Source organism: Littorina saxatilis, linkage group LG15 (genome assembly GCF_037325665.1).
Source record: "Littorina saxatilis isolate snail1 linkage group LG15, US_GU_Lsax_2.0, whole genome shotgun sequence".
In the NCBI taxonomy this organism is placed as follows: Eukaryota; Metazoa; Mollusca; class Gastropoda; order Littorinimorpha; family Littorinidae; genus Littorina; species Littorina saxatilis.
This window is the reverse complement of record NC_090259.1, coordinates 22,735,029-22,757,408: the sequence shown is the minus strand read 5'-3', so window position 1 is coordinate 22,757,408 and position 22,380 is coordinate 22,735,029. Positions and strand designations below refer to the sequence as shown.

Here is a 22,380-nt window from a genome sequence, read left to right as displayed (position 1 = left end):
CCGGGGTCTACCTGAATATGCCCACCAAATTTGAAGCAGATCCATCGAGAACTTTGGCCGTGCATCGGAAACACACACACACACACACACACACACACACACACACACACACACACACACACACACACACACACAGACAAACAGACACAAGTCGTATATATATATATAGATACCATTTTATTTCAGTCAAAACATTTTCATCTGGTGGGAATCCTAACAACACTATCTTTGCTGTCAAACTTATATATACGCCAAACTTTCTATTTACTCTATTAACCACGTTTAACCAAATACTACGAATCTTCTGGCTGAAAAAAAAGAAATTGTCTATGTAATCTGTCTTATAATGACAATATGTAGGCCTACAATAAATATTTTCAACAATTCCCATTTTAAACAAAATTATATTACTGGGGTAAATATTATGCAACATTTTTCAATGTAATTCTCTTAATCTAGTTTCAGGGGAAACTTTCTGAACAATTAGCCAATGCCAGGGGGTCATTTCAATATCAAATTTGTGTAACCAAAATTTAAGACAACAGGGATTCTTATACTCCAGACTTAAAGGCACAGTAAGCCTCCCGTAAACCATCACAGAGCTCCCCGAGCGTCTAAATACAATACAAGCATACTTCCATTTGAACGCTCACCGAACGGGAACATCCTGGCTGTTTTTTTGTCGAGCGTGAGACATTTTCCAAGAATTTATTTTCGTGGACTTGGCCCTGAAGAACAATGGAGCCTCGTTTTTGCGCTAGACCTAACTTTTAAAATCTAAATAATAAATTGACAGCTTGTTACACAAACATTCTTTAATCATAAAAGAATTCGTTTTTCATCAAGACAAGATCAGAACAATTCGAAGTTGTGAAAGTTTAAAAAAAAGAAAAGCCCGGAAGCAGGGTCACGCAAGGGTCGTAGCAGACGACGGCCCGGTTTATCAGTGCAAATCGCCGTTCCTCTCAACAGTCAAAAGCCATCGCTAGAGTTCTTGTGAACCACAGCCGTTGTTTCGTGCATAAAAAACGTGCTATTGTAGATAAGCTCACGTCGAGTCGCATTCAAATGACTAACTATGACGACTGCATTGTGAAAAGGGGGAAAACTGGATCACACGGGTTCACGATGGCTCAGGGGTAAGATAAACCACGCAAAAATAAATTCTTTGAAAATTGTTCGCTCTTTACGGAGGGCACCTAGGATGTTCTCAATTGGTGAGTGTTTAAATGAAAGGGTGTTTGTACTGTGTGTAAAAGCCTGACCGTATCTGTGATGGTTTACGGGAGGCTTACTCTGCCTTTAATAAATACTGTTAAATACTGGCGCGCTCGAAAAATATTCTTCCCCACCAACAATTGCGAAAATTCTGAATTTTCAAAAACAGTCACGCGACCTAAATTGTGTCTAACAAACGTTTTCCCTGTACTGTGCACAACTTTATATTGCATAAAAAGTGAGGGAGAAAATACAATAATCTGCCCTACTTGCTGGAGAGTCAAACAGTCGATACCGAACATAAAGTCATCTACGTAGGTTAAGGTTCTGAAATTAACACACTGACATTCAAGGTGGAAACCTTTCTGTATCAACATTACTGGGCCTTTATACTATGAGATGAATCGACAGAATAAATCCTGTCTCCTCCCCATTCAGTCTTCCACACATCGTTTACAGAGTCCGTAATGAACACAAATTATATCAAATTTTTTCTCTTTCAAAAGACAAAATAAGCCTTTACGCTTATTCTTGCCTCTAATCCCGTGTGCATTCAAAGACGCGACATTTAACGTAGCCATGGCAATAAGACAAAATCACTAAAAGTAAGAAACTGTCCGTTAGAGCAAGCCGAGTCGTTTTCCGGTCGGTCCAGTGTCAAGTCTGTCATCCCCACACTGAGACAGGTGTTTCATTGTCCGAGTCAGTAGGGTCTGTTTGCTCTAACATGTCCGCGCGGGTCAGTCAGGGTTGTTTGCTTATGGGCAGAATATACCTGAGCAGTTTCAGCGGCACAGACGATGCACTGCATATTATTTATGCCGCGATAGGGATTATGACGAGTACTTGGCCTGTTTTCCTTCATGCGACGTGTGGCGGGCTGGGATAATCTGCACAGTGCTTCGTCGGTCCTGCTGAAGTTACATATCTGAGCGGAGGCCCATAACGCGGAAACAGGGCTGGAACCTTCCGTTGATCGATGACGCTTCTGTGAGTCTGACCGACTGCGGTAGAATCCAAGCGAATAAAGCGTGGCCTGACGAACACTGACCGACTGCAGTAGAATCCAAGCAAATCAAGCGTGGCCTGACGAACACTGACCGACTGCAGTAGAATCCAAGCAAATCAAGCGTGGCCTGACGAACACTGACCGACTGCGGTAGAATCCAAGCAAATCAAGCGTGGCCTGACGAACACCGGGACGGCCCCTCATGTCTCCCCCCTTTCCCTTTTTTCCCTGTGTGGCGCTAGCGCTACCTGTTTGACTGGCACTGTGTAATTGTTACACCCCCGGTATAGGGGTGTGTATAGGTTTCGGTCGATGTGTTTGTTTGTGTGTTTGTGTGTTTGTGTTCGCATATAGATCTCAAGAATGAACGGACCGATCGTCACCAAACTTGGTGAACAGGTTCTATACATTCCTGAGACGGTCCGTACAAAAATTGGGACCAGTCAAACACACGGTTAGGGAGTTATTGGTGGATTAAAATTATACAAGGACTTATAGAGGGACATCTTGATGGTCAAAGGGAAATAACCATTCTCACTCAGTCACTGCCACCAACTGAGAAGGTTATTTCCCTTTGACGGGGGTGTTTTTCCTACCTCGGAGGAATTTCTTGTTTGACACGCTCTCAGGTTGAGCACATTTTGAGCACACCCAGATGGTTTATACATGCCCGGTGTACTGTAACCAGAATTTATCTTTACTTTCGTTTCGTTCCTATTGTGCTACGATCCGCAAATTGTAATGTTCTGACCTCGCTTTCGCAAGTGTCGTCTGCCAAACCGGGCAGCAGCTAGTTCCTAGCTCTGTCGGCAAAACCCGTAAAACACAACAAGTAAGCAATCTTATTCTTTATAAAATATATGAGGATAACAACTCAGTATTATTATATTCTAGGTTTTATATGACCAAGACTTTGATTTAGGTTGGTTTTGATGCCTTTCATTTGTATTTAGATTTCGCGACTCGAAATGCCAGTTTGGTTGTGGTTACGTCAGCGACTGACTGTGGGCAGTTTAACATCATTGTAGATCTATTTTTCGTTGAGAAAAGTTTATTTAATAGCAAAGACGCTCTAACAAGAGTTTGCAGAAGAGTTACTGCCTAAAACCTCTCAATTGTTGGAAATCGTACACTGTTCTATTTTTTGGATATTTGTTCATTTCATTTTTGATGTACTCCACTTCAAGGTGGTTTAGTGAGTGTGATTTTGATTACTTCCCTTGAGTTGGAAAAGTATTTTGTTTCACAAATGTTCTGAGTATGGTTTTTGTTTGTTTTTTCAGAATTTCACCATAACGATCAAGTACCAATGTTGGGTACTAACGGTTGTAACGAATAGACGAATTAAAGAAATGAAAAACGTCTGTTCATTGGGTGACACTTACCTGTATGTCAGAGTGTGGAGACATGAGACAGGACAGTGAAATTTTGTTAAACGCATGGGTGCAGCGCTCTGATCTTCGGTGCAGAGTGAAATCCAGATCCACACATCCATGTAGCTGTCGGATCTACGGTGCACACATGGACCAAGCACTCTGATCTTCGGTGCAGAGTGAATTTCCATCGCATCAGCTTTCATCATGGCTTCCTCAGTTCAAGACACAACTGAGGATACCACACGACTTCGTACTCTAACAGAAAAAGGGCAACTTCAGTACGAGGATACCAGAAACTTTCTGGTAAGCAAAGTGCAACGTTCTCTTGATCAATTAGACAACGTTACTTCTAAATGCAACGCTGCAAACAACAAAAATGCTGCTTCATCTCTACTACGCGATCTACAAGAGGCTCGTGATAGTTCCGAAATGCAAGCAAACATTTACACAGATTTTTTGTTCAGGCAGAAAACGAAGGAAAGTGTCAGCGAGTCAAACACGTTCAAAGATACGTTCGCACAAAGATTGAAAAAATCGTACGACGCTCAGCAAAGCTTGCAATTCCTGTTGGATGAAGCCCAATCGACTAGTAGCCGAGGACACAGTGGTCGTACTCATAGTAGTTCAGGAAGCAACGCATCTTCAATGGCTCGGGCCAAAGCACTTGCAGCCAGAGCAAGGGCTCACTTCGCTCAAAAGGAGTATGACTTGAAAGCATCACTTGCAAAAGTCGAGGAAGAAGTGAAGGTGGCTGCCGCGAAGGCGGAGCGCCTGAGGTCGGAATATGAAGCGGAGCTTTGCTTGGTTGCACAGCAAAAGGATGCTGCATCGGCGGAGGCAGAGGCTGACGCTTTTGTAGAACATGATGGTTCATTGCTCAGTGTGAATAGTGAGCACCCGAGGGACAGAACCGATAGGTATGTGGCGGGTCTTGGAGAGTTCACACACGTACGTGAAAAGGAAGCAAACTCAACTCCCCCGTCAGAACGTGAACACGACATTCACTCGGCATGCCAATTCACGCCTCAGCAAAACAGGTTTGTACAGTCTGCAGAGGGTGATTTAGCAAAATTCTTGCTGAAAAAGGATCTTCATCTGTCAAGACTAGCTGTGTTCAACGAACAAGCAGAGTGTTTCGCAGTTTGGAAAAGCAGTTTCACCTCCGTCATGACAGAGTTGAGTGTATCACCACAAGAAGAGCTGGACTTACTCGTCAAACATCTTGGTTTCGAATCTTCGAAGTACGCTCAGAGCATAAGAGCATCCAACGCCGCTGATCCTGCCAGGGGACTGAGGCTCCTCTGGAGGCGTCTAGATGAACGTTTCGGATCTCCAGAACTGGTAGAAGCTCGACTCAGAGAGAGGGTAGAGAGTTTCCCTCAGATCACCAAAAACGACTCGAGAAAACTCTATGATCTTTGCGACTTGTGTGATGAAATCAACTCTGCAAAAGATGATGAAAATTTAGGGCCCCTCCTAAAAGTGTACGACACATCCATCGGCACGAACAAAATCGTTGCAAAACTGCCTCCCAACTTGAAACACAAATGGACAGAACGAGCCTCCAGTTACAAACAGAGACACCCTCCAGTTACAAACAGAGACACGGGGTCGTGTTCCCTCCATTTACATTTTTCGTGGAATTCCTGCAGAACATGGCTAAAGTGCAAAATGATCCCGCTTTCTATTTTGACAATGACAATGTTGGTAAGTCAAAAACTGACTTAGGAAGATCAACGGTTGTGAATCGTAGGGTTGAAGTGTCTAACGATGAAGCCGGCAGTAATCACACAGATAAATGCCCTATTCACAATGCCAGTCATTCCTTGACCGCATGCAAAGCCTTTCAATCAAAGTCGTTTGAAGAAAAACAACAGTTCCTCAGGGAGAAAAGTTTGTGCTTTCGGTGTTTGGTTTCGTTTGAGCACAGAGCCAACAAGTGTACAGCAACTATCAAATGCGAAAAATGTGGAAAGCCACATCTTGCGGTGATGCACCGTGGCCCTTCAGATACTAAAGGTCATGGCGGGGAGAGAGATAGTGCAGGTACCGGAATCTCAAGCGGAGTGGGAGCTAAGTGTACATCTATATGTGATGCATTCGGCAGTAGGTCTTGCGGCAAAGTCGTCTTAACGCGAGTCTTCTCCGAAAACTGTTCTCAGAAGAGTGTAGAAGTGTATGCTGTGATAGACGATCAGAGCAACAGAACACTGGCTTCACCAGATTTGCTAGATCAACTTGGAGTTGACAACGAACAGCACACATACACATTGTCTTCCTGTTCCGGAACGCAGTCTATGAGTGGTCGCAAAGCGTCAGGTTTGCGTGTCCAGTCCCATGACAAGCAGATGACGCTAGCCCTTCCTGTTGTGATAGAATGTGAAAGCATCCCGCAAGACATGTCGGAGATCCCCACCCCAGATGTAGCACACAGTCATGCTCATCTACAGCCAATCGCGGCAAGTATCCCTCCTCTCCACCCTGAGATCAAAATTGGCTTGCTCATAGGTCGAGATCTCCCTATTGCGCATCATGTGTTGGAGCAGATTCTCGGAGAACCATCAGCACCGTTTGCTCAACGTCTTCCTCTTGGTTGGACAGTAGTTGGAGACGTTTGTCTTGGGAAAGTTCACAAACCTTCGCACGTCCGTGTCAACAAGACCTACGTCACGCACAGTTCAAGAGAAACAATTTTCGAGCCTTGCACTCATAATTTGAAAGGAAGGTGAAGAAGAACAGATACCACTTGAGATGAGTAACTTAAACTTGAAGTAAATGTACAAGTCCCAGCGGAAGCATGTACAGGTTCTTTCCAACATTTTCTGGAATCGCTGGAAAGCTGAATATCTTCAGTCATTGCAAGAGAGACAAAAGTGGAAACATGTTGAAACAAACTTTAAAGAAGGAGACATTGTGCTACTATGTGATTCTGGATCCCATCGAAATAATTGGCCTGTTGGTTTGATTGTTCGTGCATTCCGTAGTGACTCAGACTCCTTGGTCCGTTCAGCAGAAGTCCGAGTCATAAAAGATAACCAACCTGACACATAAGTTAGACCAATAACTCAATTGGTTCGTTTGTAAAACTGCAACCGTGACAGTTCCATGTGTGACATTGTGCTGATTTACTTTCAGAAAGTTGGTAATCTCTTTATATCCTGTTTGCGAAAAGAGATTAGAAACTGGTTAGTGTTTAGAGATGAAGTGTGTTAAATCAACATACACGATGGTATTTTTTATGTCTGTTCGAAAAGCTTTTTCTTTCATTTGTTTTATAGTGATATTATTTGAATATCAGACGGGGAGTGTACTGTAACCAGAATTTATCTTTACTTTCGTTTCGTTCCTATTGTGCTACGATCCGCAAATTGTAATGTTCTGACCTCGCTTTCGCAAGTGTCGTCTGCCAAACCGGGCAGCAGCTAGTTCCTAGCTCTGTCGGCAAAACCCGTAAAACACAACAAGTAAGCAATCTTATTCTTTATATATGAGGATAACAGTATTATTATATTCTAGGTTTTATATGACCAAGACTTTGATTTAGGTTGGTTTTGATGCCTTTCATTTGTATTTAGATTTCGCGACTCGAAATGCCAGTTTGGTTGTGGTTACGTCAGCGACTGACTGTGGGCAGTTTAACATCATTGTAGATCTATTTTTCGTTGAGAAAAGTTTATTTAATAGCAAAGACGCTCTAACAAGAGTTTGCAGAAGAGTTACTGCCTAAAACCTCTCAATTGTTGGAAATCGTACACTGTTCTATTTTTTGGATATTTGTTCATTTCATTTTTGATGTACTCCACTTCAAGGTGGTTTAGTGAGTGTGATTTTGATTACTTCCCTTGAGTTGGAAAAGTATTTTGTTTCACAAATGTTCTGAGTATGGTTTTTGTTTGTTTTTTCAGAATTTCACCATAACGATCAAGTACCAATGTTGGGTACTAACGGTTGTAACGAATAGACGAATTAAAGAAATGAAAAACGTCTGTTCATTGGGTGACACTTACCTGTATGTCAGAGTGTGGGAGACATGAGACAGGACACCCGGCACACAACCTCCCTCTCACACTCCGATCTGTGGTGCCGGTTTTCAAGACAAACTGAACATACAGCTGGCTTTTTAACAAGTTTGTGTTCTTTAAGGTACCAAGTCATTGTTAGTTGGATTATAGAAACACAATAATACCAAGCATGCATCCCCCATAAAGGGAGTATGACTGCATAAACGGGAGCGTGTCCCTCGCATAACGAACTCACATTGTGAAAAGAGAAGAGGAGTTTGAAGGCTGGAGGGGGTTTGATCCGACTTTCTTGGTACCCACTTCGAAAGTTGCGCAAGCGAACTGATATTGCGGCCACGTCAGTGAACACTCGTGGCTTGGGCAGCTCTCTGGCATTAGCACACACTGTCCATTGTGGCTTGGTCAGTGTGGGGGCATCTTTACTGTTCACGTCAATGTCAGAGGCCTGCCTTGGGGCATTATTCCGGATTTCATCAGTGACAGGGGCCTGGCTTCTCCTGTGGCTCTGCCCGTTGTCCACGCCGTTCTTGTTTGTGGCATCATTCTGATCAACGCTGGCAGTCTGCCAGTTGTCCCAGCCGTGGCTATTCTCAATCGGGACGCCGCTGTTCCGGTTGTTTACTTCGTGCAAATTTTGTTGTGTGAAGCCGGTTCGAATCCGATCAGGGTCAAGCGTGTCTCGCTGCGTGTCTGAAATTCGGGAATTGCAAGGATCATGACTGGTGTCCCACGTGATGTCACTGACCTGTTGGTGACCTGTGCTCAATGTCGGCCCATCGTGTGAGGCCTTTTCACTGTTGTGATGGTGACGCATGTCTTGCACGTGCAGCTCCAAACGATCCTGATTTGGTCTCTGTAGTGGCAGCAGGACTTCTACCAGACTGACCATAACCACTTGGCCAGGCGGCACTGCAACGTGAACCCAGGCGTCCCTTTCTTTCAGATTGTTAATTCCCCCACCCGCTGTCTGCACGAAGCCTATCAACAGAAAACAAACCAAACAAATACACCCAAGAGTTAATATATCCATGTCCATGAAAAGTTGTTCAGTTATTGAGGTATGCTTTCCAGACACAGACACACAGACCAAGGAAGCCAATAAGGCTCTCCGCCTTTAACAAATCATTCAATCAATTATTGACTGAATCATTGAATGAAAACCTACATGAAAATGCTGTACAGTCGACGGACAACGTTGTCACGAAACAGGTGTACAAGAAGAAAATCAAATCAACGATGGATCTGTTCAAGACAAAATCACTAAAAGTAAGAAACTGTCCGTTAAAGCAAGCCGAGTCGTTTTCCGGTCGGTCCAGTGTCAAGTCTGTCATCCCCACACTGAGACAGGTGTGTCATTGTCCGAGTCAGTAAGGTCTGTTTGCCGTAACATCTCCGCGCGGGTCAATCGGGGTTGCTTGCTTAACGCGGAAACGGGGCTGGAACCTTCCGTTGATCGATGTCCGATATAACATTAAGATGGTAACCTTGAATCATACCTGATTGGTCTGCTAGTGATATGGTGCACTCAAATCGTAATAATACCGACAATCTCTGCTATATATAACGCACCTAGCGCCGGGGAAACCTGGTACACTTCCAGATCCCCCGTGGCTGAGGGAGGCACAGCTCTCACCAGCAGCACCGCATCGTATGGCTCTATCAGATCCAACACGTCCATGCCCAGGCTCATGATGTTTGTTTTCGTGCCGTAGACAAGGACTGCAGGGGCCGTCCAGTGTCCGCACAGCGGCTTCTGCTTCACGTTTCCTTCTTCTATTACAATCCACTGGCCTTGCGCTGAGCAGTCTGTAGAGCCCTGTAAAGCACGGGTCAAGAGCTATACACATTTATCACACCACATCCCACCACGTTCCCACCCCCTCAGCTCCAAACCTGTTACCCCTCCCCACCCACCCCCACCCAAATAATCACTCTGTTTGGGTTGACCTACCTCACGCCGTATATTCGGCTATACCGAGAGCGCACCTCCGGACCGCGAAAGCAATATACATAGCGTTCCCGCCAACACACGATGTTTGTTCTCCATTCAAAGCAACTGTGTCTCTTTGAAACTACCTACAGCCTTTATTTATGGTTGTGTGGATGAATAAGGTATGTGTCTTGTACATGTGTGGTTTTCAGCAAGAAATATACACGTAAACGAACCTACGAGCAGATTTGCTGTAGATCCGTCCATATTTTAACATGTTCGTCCACTTTCATCTCATCCTACATGCCTCCTTGTCGATAAATGGACTGGTAAGCTTAACTATTATGTTCATTGATGTGTCCCGCGCTGATTATGTGAAATGTCACCATTTAAAACGGTCTTGAGTTTGCTAAAATTCAAAAGGAAATTAAGCAGTAAAAACTGTGTATTGTCGCAGCTCCGCAACGCCTGGGTCGGAATAAAATAATTGCCTCCGTGTTGGAGACTATACACAGCATCACGATCATTGATTGAGCTAAAGAGTACGGGTGAGGAGTCGCTCGCTCGATATAGCCTTGAATAGGAGAAGGGCTCCTAATATGGACCCCTTTTTGCTTCATGCTGATAACTAGCTTGTTTTCTTGCGAAGAAGTTTCATTTTGTGTTTGGTAGTCCTTCTCTATTAGGTTAACCGTTAGGCCCAATTAGAGTGAATAAGCTTTGATAGACTTTCAGCAAAAATAAAATACAGAAACAATCACAAATGGTCCATATTAGGATCCGAATCACTGTAAAAAGCCCCCTATACTTCATATTAAATAACATGATACAACTTAGTGTGCAAGTCAGACTAATTCAACTATGCTTTAGATTTATCTGTTTCGGGTTGATGAGAGCAATATTTGAAGCACACCAGGAAACTAAAGAAGCTTGTCAAAAACAGAGTGAAAATAAGTGAAATTATCAACATCCACAAAAAAAGACTATTTGTTATATTTTTACATTTAGTCAAGTTTTGACTAAATGTTTTAACATAGAGGGGGGAATCGAGACGAGGGACCGGTCGTGGTGTATGTGTGTGTGTGTGTGTGTGTGTGTAGAGCGATTAAGAGTAAACTACTGGACCGATCTTTATGAACTTTTTCATGAGAGTTCCTGGGTATGATATCCCCCAGAAGTTTTTTTTCTTTTTTTCGATAAATGTCTTTGATGACGTCATATCCGACATTTTGTAAAAGTTGAGGCGGCACTGTCACACCCTCATTTTTCAATCAAATCGATCGAAATTTTTTGCCAACCAATCTTCGACGAAGGCCGGACTTTGGGATTGCATTTCAGCTTGGAAGTTTAAACATTAATTAATGACTTTGGTTATTAAAAATCTGAAAATTGTAATTAAAATTATTTGTTTATAAAACGATCCAAAAACAATTACATTTTATTCTTCATTATTTTCTGATTCTAAAAACATATAAATATGTTATATTCGCAATAAAAACAAGCTCTGAAAATTAAAAATATGAAAATTATGATAACAATTAACTTTCCGAAATCGATTTTAGAACAACTTCATCTTATTTCTTGTCAGTTCCTGATTCCGAAAACATATAGATATGATATGTTTGGATTAAAAACACATCCAGAGAGTTAAAAAGAATAGAGATATAGAAAAGCGTGCTATCCTCCTCAGCGCAACCGCTACCGCGCTTTTCTGGATTGTTAATTTCACTGCCTTTGCCACGAGCGGTGGACAGACGATGATACGAGTGTTAAGGTCTTGCAGAAAAAATGCAATGCGTTCAGTTTCATTCTGTGAGTTCAACTGAGCTTGACTAAATGTTGTAAATTCGCCTTACGCGACTTGTTTTTAAATCTCGAGGGCTAGTTATAGGTTATTTTCAGCAAGCTTCTGAATGAATTAATTAAAATTGCCTTTAGCTTTTATTTCTTCGATTTGTTGAAGGGGGTCCAGATTAGGGGACTCACACATACTTTCAAGTTTTGCTATTATTTTTTGTTTGCAGTAGAAACTCGGGGTGAACACGGCTAAAATGTAACAAATACGGTCTTAGCTGTCATATATAGCCATTTTTGTGTAATAAAAGCTTTTGCTGTGAACAGAAACGAGTCCGTTTTAGGCGAATAATTTAGAGTGAACGCTGCCAAAAGGGAAAACAAGTCGCGTAAGGCGAAAATACATTTAGTCAAGCTGTCGAACTCACAGAATGAAACTGAACGCACTGCAATTTTTCAGCAAGACCGTATACTCGTAGCATCGTCAGTCCACCGCTCGTGGCAAAGGCAGTGAAATTGACAAGAAGAGCGGGGTAGTAGTTGCGCTGAGAAGGATAGCACGCTTTTCTGTACCTCTCTTCGTTTTAACTTTCTGAGCGTGTTTTTAATCCAAACATATCATATCTATATGTTTTTGGAATCAGGAACCGACAAGGAATAAGATGAAAGTGTTTTTAAATTGATTTCGAAAATTTAATTTTGATCATAATTTTTATATTGTTAATTTTCAGAGCTTGTTTTTAATCCAAATAAAACATATTTATATGTTTTTGGAATCAGGAAATGATGAAGAATAAGATGAACGTAAATTTGGATCGTTTTATAAAAAAAATTTTTTTAAATTTTCAGATTTTTAATGACCAAAGTCATTAATTAATTTTTAAGCCACCAAGCTGAAATGCAATACCGAAGTCCGGCCTTTGTCGAAGATTGCTTGGCCAAAATTTCAATCAATTTGATTGAAAAATGAGGGTGTGACAGTGCCGCCTCAACTTTTACAAAAAGCCGGATATGACGTCATCAAAGACATTTATCGAAAAAATGAAAAATATATCCGGGGATATCATTCCCAGAAACTCTCATGTAAAATTTCATAAAGATCGGTCCAGTAGTTTAGTCTGAATCGCTCTACACACACACACGCACAGACAGACTCACACACACACACACACACACACACACAGACACACACACACACACACACAGTCAGGGCCGGACTACCGGGGGGGTTATGGGGGTTGCGCAACCCCCCCCCCCCTCTAGCCTAAACATGTACCTCACTTATTTAAAACATTTTTTATTATTGTTTATTTTATGCCGTTTCATGCAAGGAGCGACCATTTTGCTATCTCAGAATATGACCCACCCATCAGCTTCAGGGGGCTTCGCCCCCTGACCCCCACTGGCAACCCCCCCCTCCTCTTAGCCTAGTCCGGCCCTGCACACACACACACACCACGACCCTCGTCTCGATTCCCCCTCCATGTTAAAACAGAAAAGGCCTAACGGTTTTGACGTTTGTGTTCCTACAACTGTGTTGACATGTGCAACTTATCCAGAGAGGGTGACTAAAGCGAATACAATTGTTTTGAGCGCTCTAGCGCCGTTAGTTTTTCAGAACAGGAGGTGGTCCATATAAGGAGCCTGTCCATATTAGGAGCCTTTCCCCTATATGGGGTGTACCAGTTGAAAAAGCTGCAGGACAGAATCCGGGTCGCCAATAAACTGCAGCCACACATGGCATTTGCTGGGAGTGACGTTAGAATGGGTCGGTACATCCATGCCAGCATGCACGTGTACGGTGACTCGTTGGTTCCGTGCAACATAGTGGGATTGCTGAGATATTGGAGTCAAAACGTGAAGGCAACGGGCAGTGCTGTTGTTGTAGCTGTTAGAGATTCTGGCTGCAACGTCGATTTGAACAAAAGATTCCGTGTTTTGTTCATACGAGGATTCTGCAGCAGGTGAAGTGTGTGACGAGTAAATGACGTCATGTGGTGCCTTTGTGTCATCAGTTTGCAACGCATCATTCTGTGACTGTGGGTCATTCGCAGCTAAAAAAAACAAACAAACGAATAAACAAACATGAAATTGATTTTCGGTCAATCAGACTTACACCATGTCTAGAGGTCATCGAATTCTGAAATGTGAAAATGTTTAAAGCTCTACCCAGTTAGCATGCTAACGTTAAATTAACGTTAAATTAACGTTAGCGGTAAACGTTAATTTAACGTTTACCGCTAACGTTAATTTAACGTTAATTTGCTCATGTGATAAAACGTTAAATTAACGTTAACATTTAACGTTAATCTAACGTTAATTTAACGTTAATCTAACCATAATATAACGTTAAAATTAACGTTAATTTAACGTTTTTGCAAACATAAAAATAACCAAAATAAAACCAAAATCAAACCATAATATAACGGTTAGATTAACGTTATTTTAACGTTTTTTAAACGTTTATTGCTAACGTAAAAATAACCAAAATAAAACCAAAAAGAAACGTTTTATTAACGTTTATTTAACGTTTTTTTAACGTTTTTTGCTAACATAAAAATAACCAAAATAAAACGTTTTATTAACGTTTATTTAACGTTTTTTTAACGTTTGCATGCAAACATAAAATTAACCAAAACAAAACCATAATCAAACGTTCTCATGCAAACGTTAAATTAACGTTCACATGCAAACGTTAAATTAACGTTCACATGCAAACATTAAATTAACGTTCACATGCAAACGTTAAATTAACGTTAACATGCAAACGTTAAATTTACGTTCTCCTGAAAACATTAAAATAACATTTGCAAATACAAATTTGAATTAATGCACAGAAAATTCAAGATCACAAATTTTATTTAAAATTTAAATTGTTGAGGTCTTTACCAATTCAATAAGTGAATACTAATTTAATAACAGTAACACTTTTAAAATGTTGAACAATGCATACTAAATTCCTTCAATTGCTAAAACATGAAAATGTGAACTAAAAAAATATTACAACACATTTTTCAGTCTCAGTAAAATACCACAGCATAGTATTATCAATCGGGCAGACAAAAATTATGTGTGGACTTAATCTCATTGAAGTAACGCTACATTGACTAGTTTGAACTTGATAAAAAAAATCATCAGAAGGCGATAACAGGATCAGCAATTAAGAATTTCAATCACAATGCGTTGGTATGGGTTCATCAAGGTAAATACCATAGGGCTGTGCAAACTCATTATCGACAGCGATCACTGTTAATGACAAAATCAGAGATGAAAACAATACAAAGTATTTGCACAATCAATAATACAAGCAAGTCAGTAGCACAAAATATGAGAAACAAAGGGATGTAAGCGCTATTAATGCATACACGTGTGACAAGGATGTAAAGTCTCTTGTTCATTCCAAAGCGTGTTATTCTCACAGGTGCCAAGAAAATTGCTTCCACATAATCTCACTTACTCTTGTTGCACATGTCATATAGCAGAGCAATTACGTCCCTTTGTTTCTCAGATCTTAAAATAGCGCTCTGCTTCATTTCATTAAGATTCTTGCTATCACAAAAGATATTAACATATTTTGTGGAGTAGCTAGATGAAAAACAATCATCGATGAATAAAAATTAACAAGCAGCAAGACTGCATGTTTTCTGCACCACTTTGCCAAACGTGTGTGCACAGTGAATATTTGTTTATGAACTGTTGGTGTTAGTCCTGAATGATGGCACCCATGTAAATGAGGCTTGATGCCGGGCTGCTTTGCAAACACAGCATTCAGAAGCTGTGGGTCAGCAAAGGTGTTGAATCTTGTTAGTGAGATGGCGCGCAATGATGTCCTGTAGCACTAGCAGCTGCCTGCACTCGCTCTTTGACGCTGGTCAAACTTCTGGTCGTAGGTGAAGTCCACCTCACAGAATATGATGATGGTAATGGTGAGGGAGTTCAACTTCTGTTTGAACTATGTGGCCAGGCCAAGCTCCCTGACTTTGAAGTGGTCATAATCTTATGCAGGATACCAACCTGGGATAGAGAAGGAAAAATGGTTCTTAGTCAATGGCTGGGATTACAAACTAAATCACACACACACACACACACACACACACACACACACACACTAACAAAAACATACACTTACAAACAAACATACACACACATTAGCAGTAACAAACACATACAATACATGTACTAAGAAACACACCCATGTATACACACATACACACAGACACACACACACACAGACACACAGGCGCGCATACACACACACACACAGGCGCAAGTCCACATATATGCAAAATCAAAAGTCTCAGCCCAATTTGTAACAAGAGAGAAAGAGAGAGAGAGAGTGTGTGTGTATGTGTGTGTGTATGTTGCAAGCATTACACAACTGATATTGAAATTAAGCACCACAGGAAAAAAACAAGTCGCGTAAGGCGAAAATACATTTAGTCAAGTAGCTGTCGAACTCACAGAATGAAACTCAACGCAACGCAACGCAGCAAGACCGTATACTCGTAGCATCGTCAGTCCACCGCTCACGGCAAAGGCAGTGAAATTGACAAGAAGAGCGGTTTAGTAGTTGCGCTGAGGAGGATAGCACGCTTTTCTTTACCTCTCTTCGTTTTAACTTTCTGAGCGTGTTTTTAATCGAAACATATCATATCTATATGTTTTTGGAATCAGGAACCGACAAGGAATAAGATGAAAGTGTTTTTAAATTGATTTCGAAAATTTAATTTTCATATTAATTGTTATATATATTTAATTTTCAGAGCTTGTTTTTAATCCAAATATAACATATTTATATGTTTTTGGAATCAGCAAATGTTGGAGAATAAGATGAACGTAAATTTGGATCGTTTTATAAAAAATTTTCTTTTTTTACAATTTTCAGATTTTTAATGACCAAAGTCATTAATTAATTTTTAAGCCACCAAGCTGAAATGCAATACCGAAGTCCGGGCTTCGTCGAACATTACTTGACAAAAATTTCAACCAATTTGGTTGAAAAATGAGGGCGTGACAGTGCCGCCTCAACTTTCACGAAAAGCCGGATATGACGTCATCAAAGACATTTATCAAAAAAATGAAAAAAACGTATGGGGATATCATTCCCAGGAACTCTCATGTCAAATTTCATAAAGATCGGTCCAGTAGTTTAGTCTGAATCGCTCTACACACACACACACACAGACAGACACACACACACGCACATACACCACGACCCTCGTCTCGATTCCCCCCTCTACGTTAAAACATTTAGTCAAAACTTGACTAAATGTAAAAAAGACGACACTGAGTTAAACAATTCACTTACTGGTCAACAGTGTGAACTTTCAGCACAGACAATGGAAACTTCGATGTTTTTCCCCCTTCTGATTGAATGACTTTGGTACAATCATCTGTCATCAATGAACTCATCATTCTTCCCACCAGTCCAGACACCTTCCCACCAATTGCAGACTTGTTTGTTATCTGAGCGAATAAAAGTCAATATAAATACATGTCATGTGCACAGGAATGAGAACAAGGATTCTCAGTTAGGCACAAAAAAAAACAACATAGGTGTGGTTACGGTAACATAGCCAAAATAAAATAGGGTAGGAAGGTAGGCAATCACTTTTTTTTTTAAACTTTTTTTTCTAACGTGTACAAATTAAACCTAGTTGACAGGGAAATAAGTGTGCGACTCGGGCGCTTTCGCTTTCATTGCGTTTTCTGCACTCGTTTATTTGGGTTTTTTTGGTTGTTTTTTGACAAATGTAATAAAAAGTTATAGGGTCGGCCCAAAAAAATAGGGTAGGTCGGGTTACCGTAACCACACCTATTTTTTTTTTTAGGCCTTATCACAAAAACAAAAACAAACAAGCACAGAATGACAACATGTTTTCCTAAATGTTATTAAACTTAAACACAGAAAAGTTCATCATACCAGTCCATCACTGAAACAGAAACGGTTGATATATGAATTTATATGAGTGTGGGGGGGGGGGGGGGGGGGTGGGTGGGTTGTGGGTCTGTTGCAAGCAATAATTATACATGTACCAAATTGTACTCACTGCTTTCAAAGCTGATAATTGTAAACCTTGATGGGTTGTCCCCTTCCAACTGCATGCTTTGGTACAGCCATCCTTCAGACTGTGGCCCCCTCCCATTGCCACCTCTCTCTCTCCGATTGTAGACAGGATTTTTTTCATCTGAAAGAAATAATGTCCAATTAATAATAATACGAATTTGCACAAAGGACTGGAAACAGAATTGAAAGTAATTCTGATTTAACCAACAAATTTACAAAAGCACATTGATAGATTATTTTCCCTAATATGTTCCAACAGACAGTTGAGTAATTACAGGTCACCAGAAAGGTCCACCACTGAAACAGGTACAGTTCAAATTGGAGTTTGTGTGTGTATGTAATGTATACATGTGGAAAGGGGTGGCCGGTGGGATGGGGGATGCGTGTGTACATGTGTGTGTGTGTGTTTTGCAAGCATTACACAACTGATTATATAATAATTACACAACAAATTGTTCTGTCAGTTACATTGAAAACTCATTTAAAAAACCCACTTACTGTTTTCCAATGCAAACCTTCAGCTTGTTTAAGAATGGAAATTGGTTTTGCCTTTTCCCATCCAAATGCGATGAACGGCCATGCCATCAATCAGCTCACTTTTCTTTTGACCAGTTAAGGCACCTCCCCACCAAATGCAGACAGTTTTTTTGTGGTATAAATCTGAAAGAATAAAAGCTATTTATTTATATATGCACAACAGAATCATAAAAGGATTCTTAGTTAAAATCACCATTTCAGGCAACAAGTTGAACAACAACAATAAAGAAAAACAGCAAACACCTAAACACACACACGGTGACACACACACAGTGACACACACACACACACCTAAGAAACAAAGCAAACTTTTTAGTCTCATCATGCAGTCATGTATTCCAAGAGATAAAAAATACATCTGATCTAGTCTCAATAATTAGCAAATCTATCTTCCAAGTTCCATAGACAATACGAATACTCACTCAAAGTTTGTAAAAATCTTGAAACCAGTCCAGTTATGTCTTGCGCCTTCGGTCTTAGTATTGGACTGTCCAGTCTGGTTCGTTTCTGTTGGTGTATCATAGTGCTCTTGCAAAGTTCTGCCAGTGCCAGTTTCCAATCTTCCTCATCAGCACAACTTGCCGTTACGTCTTTCGATAACTAGAAACGAAAATTCTGAGTGACCTCCCTTGATCGCCAAGGGACATTACTCTCAGTCTCAAACTTTTCACTGTGGAACTGGAATCGAAATAAAAAAAGTTTCTGTAACAGTTTTTAACACGCTAGCAACTTCAAAGTCAGTGTGACTGCTGATACATGTATAAGATAACATGCTACACTTCAGCATATCAGGAATACACACTACAGATCTTGTGACGCTGAGGCGAATGGCAAATGGAACTTTCAGCACTGAAGAAATTCAGGTAATGTTGTGATTCATAGTTCACGATCCGTTGGCATTGTGATTGTTGATTTATTTTTCATACGAGTCACAAATATCAAAGCAATATCATGCATAACGATTGGAAAGGTGGATTTCTCTCTCTTTCTTTCCTGCCTTCTGTCTCTTTCTTTCTCTGTTTCAGTCTCTCTCTGTGTCTTTCTGTCTCTAGACTCTGTCTGTTACTCTCTCTCTCTCTCTCTCTCTCTCTCAATCTGAAAATTTCTCTCTCTCTCTCTCAATCTGATACTTTCCACACATGTGCACCCAGGGCACTTACTGTTCAATCTTACAGCTTCAGGTCAAATGCATTACTGTACAGTAAATAAGAGATCTCAGGAGAGGCATGGGGAGTAATTTTCGAAAATGATCTATTCAAAGGTTTGATTGACAACTGCTCTCTCCCTCCCCCCCTCCCCTCCCCCCCCCATTCCCACTCTCTATCTCTCTGTCTTCATTAACAAGTAAAGATTTGAGTGTGTTTAGACTATTGTAATTAATGCAATTCACACATCAATGCTTTCATTGCAGGGTGGGAGGAATTACCATGAGGATGGAACAGAAAGCATTCACAGGGATGTAAACTACAAGGTACAACCCCGACATTCTGGCTGTTGAGGCCAAGTAAGTGTGTGTCACTGTGTGTGTCACTGTGTGTGTGTGTGTGTGTGTGTGTGTGTGTGTTTGCAGGTAAAATCCTTGTTTAACGCTAATTAAGATGAATGTTCCAGCAGTCATATTATTATATAACAGAAAATCATATTTGAGAGAAGGCAGTGTTATTGTCAGGCCTCAGCATAGGGTCATTGATACATGTAATTCTTGGCTGGTCGGCCATCACATCATTTCGACATGTAGGAGGTCTTCTGACAGAACAATTTGTTGTAGCTGGGACATCTTTACCTATACATATTTTTAGTCAAGGTCCAACTGACATTCCATTGTCTGGGGAACATTTTTGGGAAGGTGTTCTGTGTGTGTGTAGGTGGGGTGGGGGTGGACGGGTGGGTAGGGCTGTTGTCCGTGCCAGGCAGCATTGACATAGAGCATTTCATTCAAACACAGAATGATGCTATCAAAGTTAGCAAATTCACAGAAGTAAATTCAACAATATTGGCATAATGCAAAGACAATTTAAACCTTATTTACCTTCAGTTCTATGTTCAGCAAAGAACACCAACAAAGAAGACATAATTATAGTGTTTACACTGAAGTTCTCAAATAACACTGAATTCTTTATGTTTTAAGATTGTTGCATTCTTTGTCTTTGCAGGTGTCATAGCATGTGGAGCAGATCTTCAAAGTCGCCTATTGCAGACATGTCATCGTCTGCACTGGTTGTATCGACAACTTTTTCCATGGCTACTGCTGCAGATTTAACAAATATATCGTCTGCTGCAAACTTAACAACTTCTGTGTCTGTTGCTGCTGCAAACTTAACAACTTCTGTGTCTGCTCCTGCTTAAAATTCAACAATTCTTGTTGACTGGTGCTGCTGCAAAGTGAATGACTTCTTTGTTTGCTGCTGCAGATTTAACAAGTATATCGTCTGCTGCAAATTCAACAACTTTTTTGTCTGCTGCTGCTCCTGCTGCAAACTTAACAACTTCTGTGTCTGCTCCTGCTTAAAATTCAACAATTCTTGTTGTCTGGAGCTGCTGCAAAGTGAATGACTTCTTTGTGTGCTGCTGCAGATTTAACAAATATATCGTCTGCTGTAAATTCAACAACTTCTTTGTCTGCTGCAGATACTACACATTCAACAACTTCTGTGTCTGCTCCTGCTTCAAATTCAACAATTCTTTTTATCTGCTGCTGCAAAGTGAGCGACTTCTTCCTCTGCTGGTGGTGTTGCAAATAACCTCATATTTCCTTGTCTCTTGTGGCATCATTTTGGATGTATAATATATATATCTGCAAAGAACTTTTTAAACCCAAAAGATGGAATAGAATTGGTAATTTTCTAGGTACAGAACCTAAAAGTGTGGTATATATATATATATATATCCAAACTCACTTCTAGAAACTTTAGAACTGATTCAACTTTTGACATTTTTATCATGGTTTTATTTTTTATTTTTTATATTGTGGAAATATCAAGGAATGATGAATAAATGTTTACAACATATTGTCAAAACATGTTTCTAATGGTTTTATTTATTTTTCTTGTTTTGTTTTATGTTAGCATGTACACTCTTTGGCTCAAAATATGAGACCTGGCCAGTACCATCCTTGCAATGAGACAGAGATGAAAAAAAAAAAAATCAACAGCCTGCATGCTCTCCGGATTAAGTAATACAACAAGATCATATAGCGTTAGCTGCAAAGTTAACCGTTCTCACCAAAAACCTTTTTCAAACTTTGATTTGACTTTACATGTTGGTGTTTGCTTGTCTTTTTTTAACATGGTTTTAGCTACATATATAACACTACAACAACAGCAGACAGAAAAGACTATGGGAAATGCATCTTCAAATAAGAAAAAAATTTAAAAAGCAAAATGAAAAATTAAATAAAATTATTTTCCTTATGATTCGTTTGATTATGTTTTTTGGGGGGTTCTTTTTAATGTTTGCACTCAACGTGAAAAATACGTTCAAACAGCCATTGTATTATACTTTTATTTTGGTCAAATTGATATTAGCGGTAAACGTTAAATTAACGTTAATTTAACGTTATATTATGGTTTTATTTTGGTTGAATTAACGTTAAATGTTAACGTTAATTTAACGTTTATCTTGATGAGCAAACTAACCTAAATCTAACGTTAATTTAAGGTTAGCCATAAAACATGAAATAAACGTTAGCCATAAAACATAAAACTAACGTTAATTTAACGTTACATTATGGTAATTTTTTTTTATTATTTTTTTTTACAAATACATTTTTTTTTAAACGTTTGTTTTTGATATAATATGTCAATTTTATTTATTTTTTTTTTTTTTTTGCTTTTGCTTTGATTTTGAACGGTTATGTGTCAACGTTTATTTAACGTTTTTTTAACGTTTCAGTGCAAACCGTTTTTTTTGTGTTTTCGGGCAAACGTTAAATTAACGTTTGAAATTGGTTTGATTTTGAACGGTTATGTGCCAACGTTAATTTAACGTTATTTTAACGTTTCAATGCAAACCGTTTTATATTGGTTTTCAGGCAAACGTTAAATTAACGTTTAAAAATGGTTTGATATTGAACGGTTATGTGTAAACGTTTATTTAACGTTATTTTAACGTTTCAATGCAAACCGTTTTATATTGGTTTTCAGGCAAACGTTAAATTAACGTTTAAAAATGGTTTGATATTGAACGGTTATGTGTAAACGTTTATTTAACGTTATTTTAACGTTTCAATGCAAACCGTTTTATATTGGTTTTCAGGCAAACGTTAAATTAACGTTTAAAAAAGGTTTGCCATGAAAACGGTTTGCTTGCTAACGTTAATTTAACGTTAATTTAACGTTTGCTTTAGAACCGTTTTTCTGCTAACGTTAATTTAACGTTAATTTAACGTTTAATGCTAACCGTAAACCAAAATCTAACCATGCAAACGT

At 39.9% G+C, this 22,380-nt stretch overlaps 1 protein-coding gene and 2 long non-coding RNA genes across 3 annotated transcripts; 2 read left to right on the top strand and 1 right to left on the bottom strand.

The window, feature by feature from the left end:
* The first annotated feature begins 2,906 nt into the window (after positions 1-2,906).
* Positions 2,907-5,731, top strand: LOC138948836 (uncharacterized). The gene is made up of 2 exons (XM_070320465.1): positions 2,907-3,059; positions 3,511-5,731. Exon 2 carries the CDS (start codon positions 3,808-3,810, stop codon positions 5,329-5,331), a length of 1,524 nt encoding a protein of 507 aa, XP_070176566.1. The 5' UTR covers positions 2,907-3,059; positions 3,511-3,807; the 3' UTR covers positions 5,332-5,731.
* An 8,459-nt stretch (positions 5,732-14,190) lies between these two features.
* Positions 14,191-18,516, bottom strand: LOC138948837 (uncharacterized). The gene is made up of 5 exons (XR_011450094.1): positions 18,376-18,516; positions 17,915-18,076; positions 17,400-17,537; positions 16,658-16,815; positions 14,191-15,363 (listed from the first exon to the last, which is right to left on the bottom strand). It is a non-coding gene; the product is annotated as an uncharacterized lncRNA (long non-coding RNA).
* A 160-nt stretch (positions 18,517-18,676) lies between these two features.
* On the top strand, positions 18,677-22,154 carry LOC138948838 (uncharacterized). Its single transcript, XR_011450095.1, has 3 exons — positions 18,677-18,816; positions 19,365-19,457; positions 20,107-22,154. It is a non-coding gene; the product is annotated as an uncharacterized lncRNA (long non-coding RNA).
* Positions 22,155-22,380: the final 226 nt, after the last annotated feature.

Excerpts from the sequence above, each read along its gene's own strand:
- LOC138948836 (XM_070320465.1), top strand. The coding sequence starts at position 3,808 with ATGGCTTCCTCAGTTCAAGACACAACTGAGGATACCACACGACTTCGT.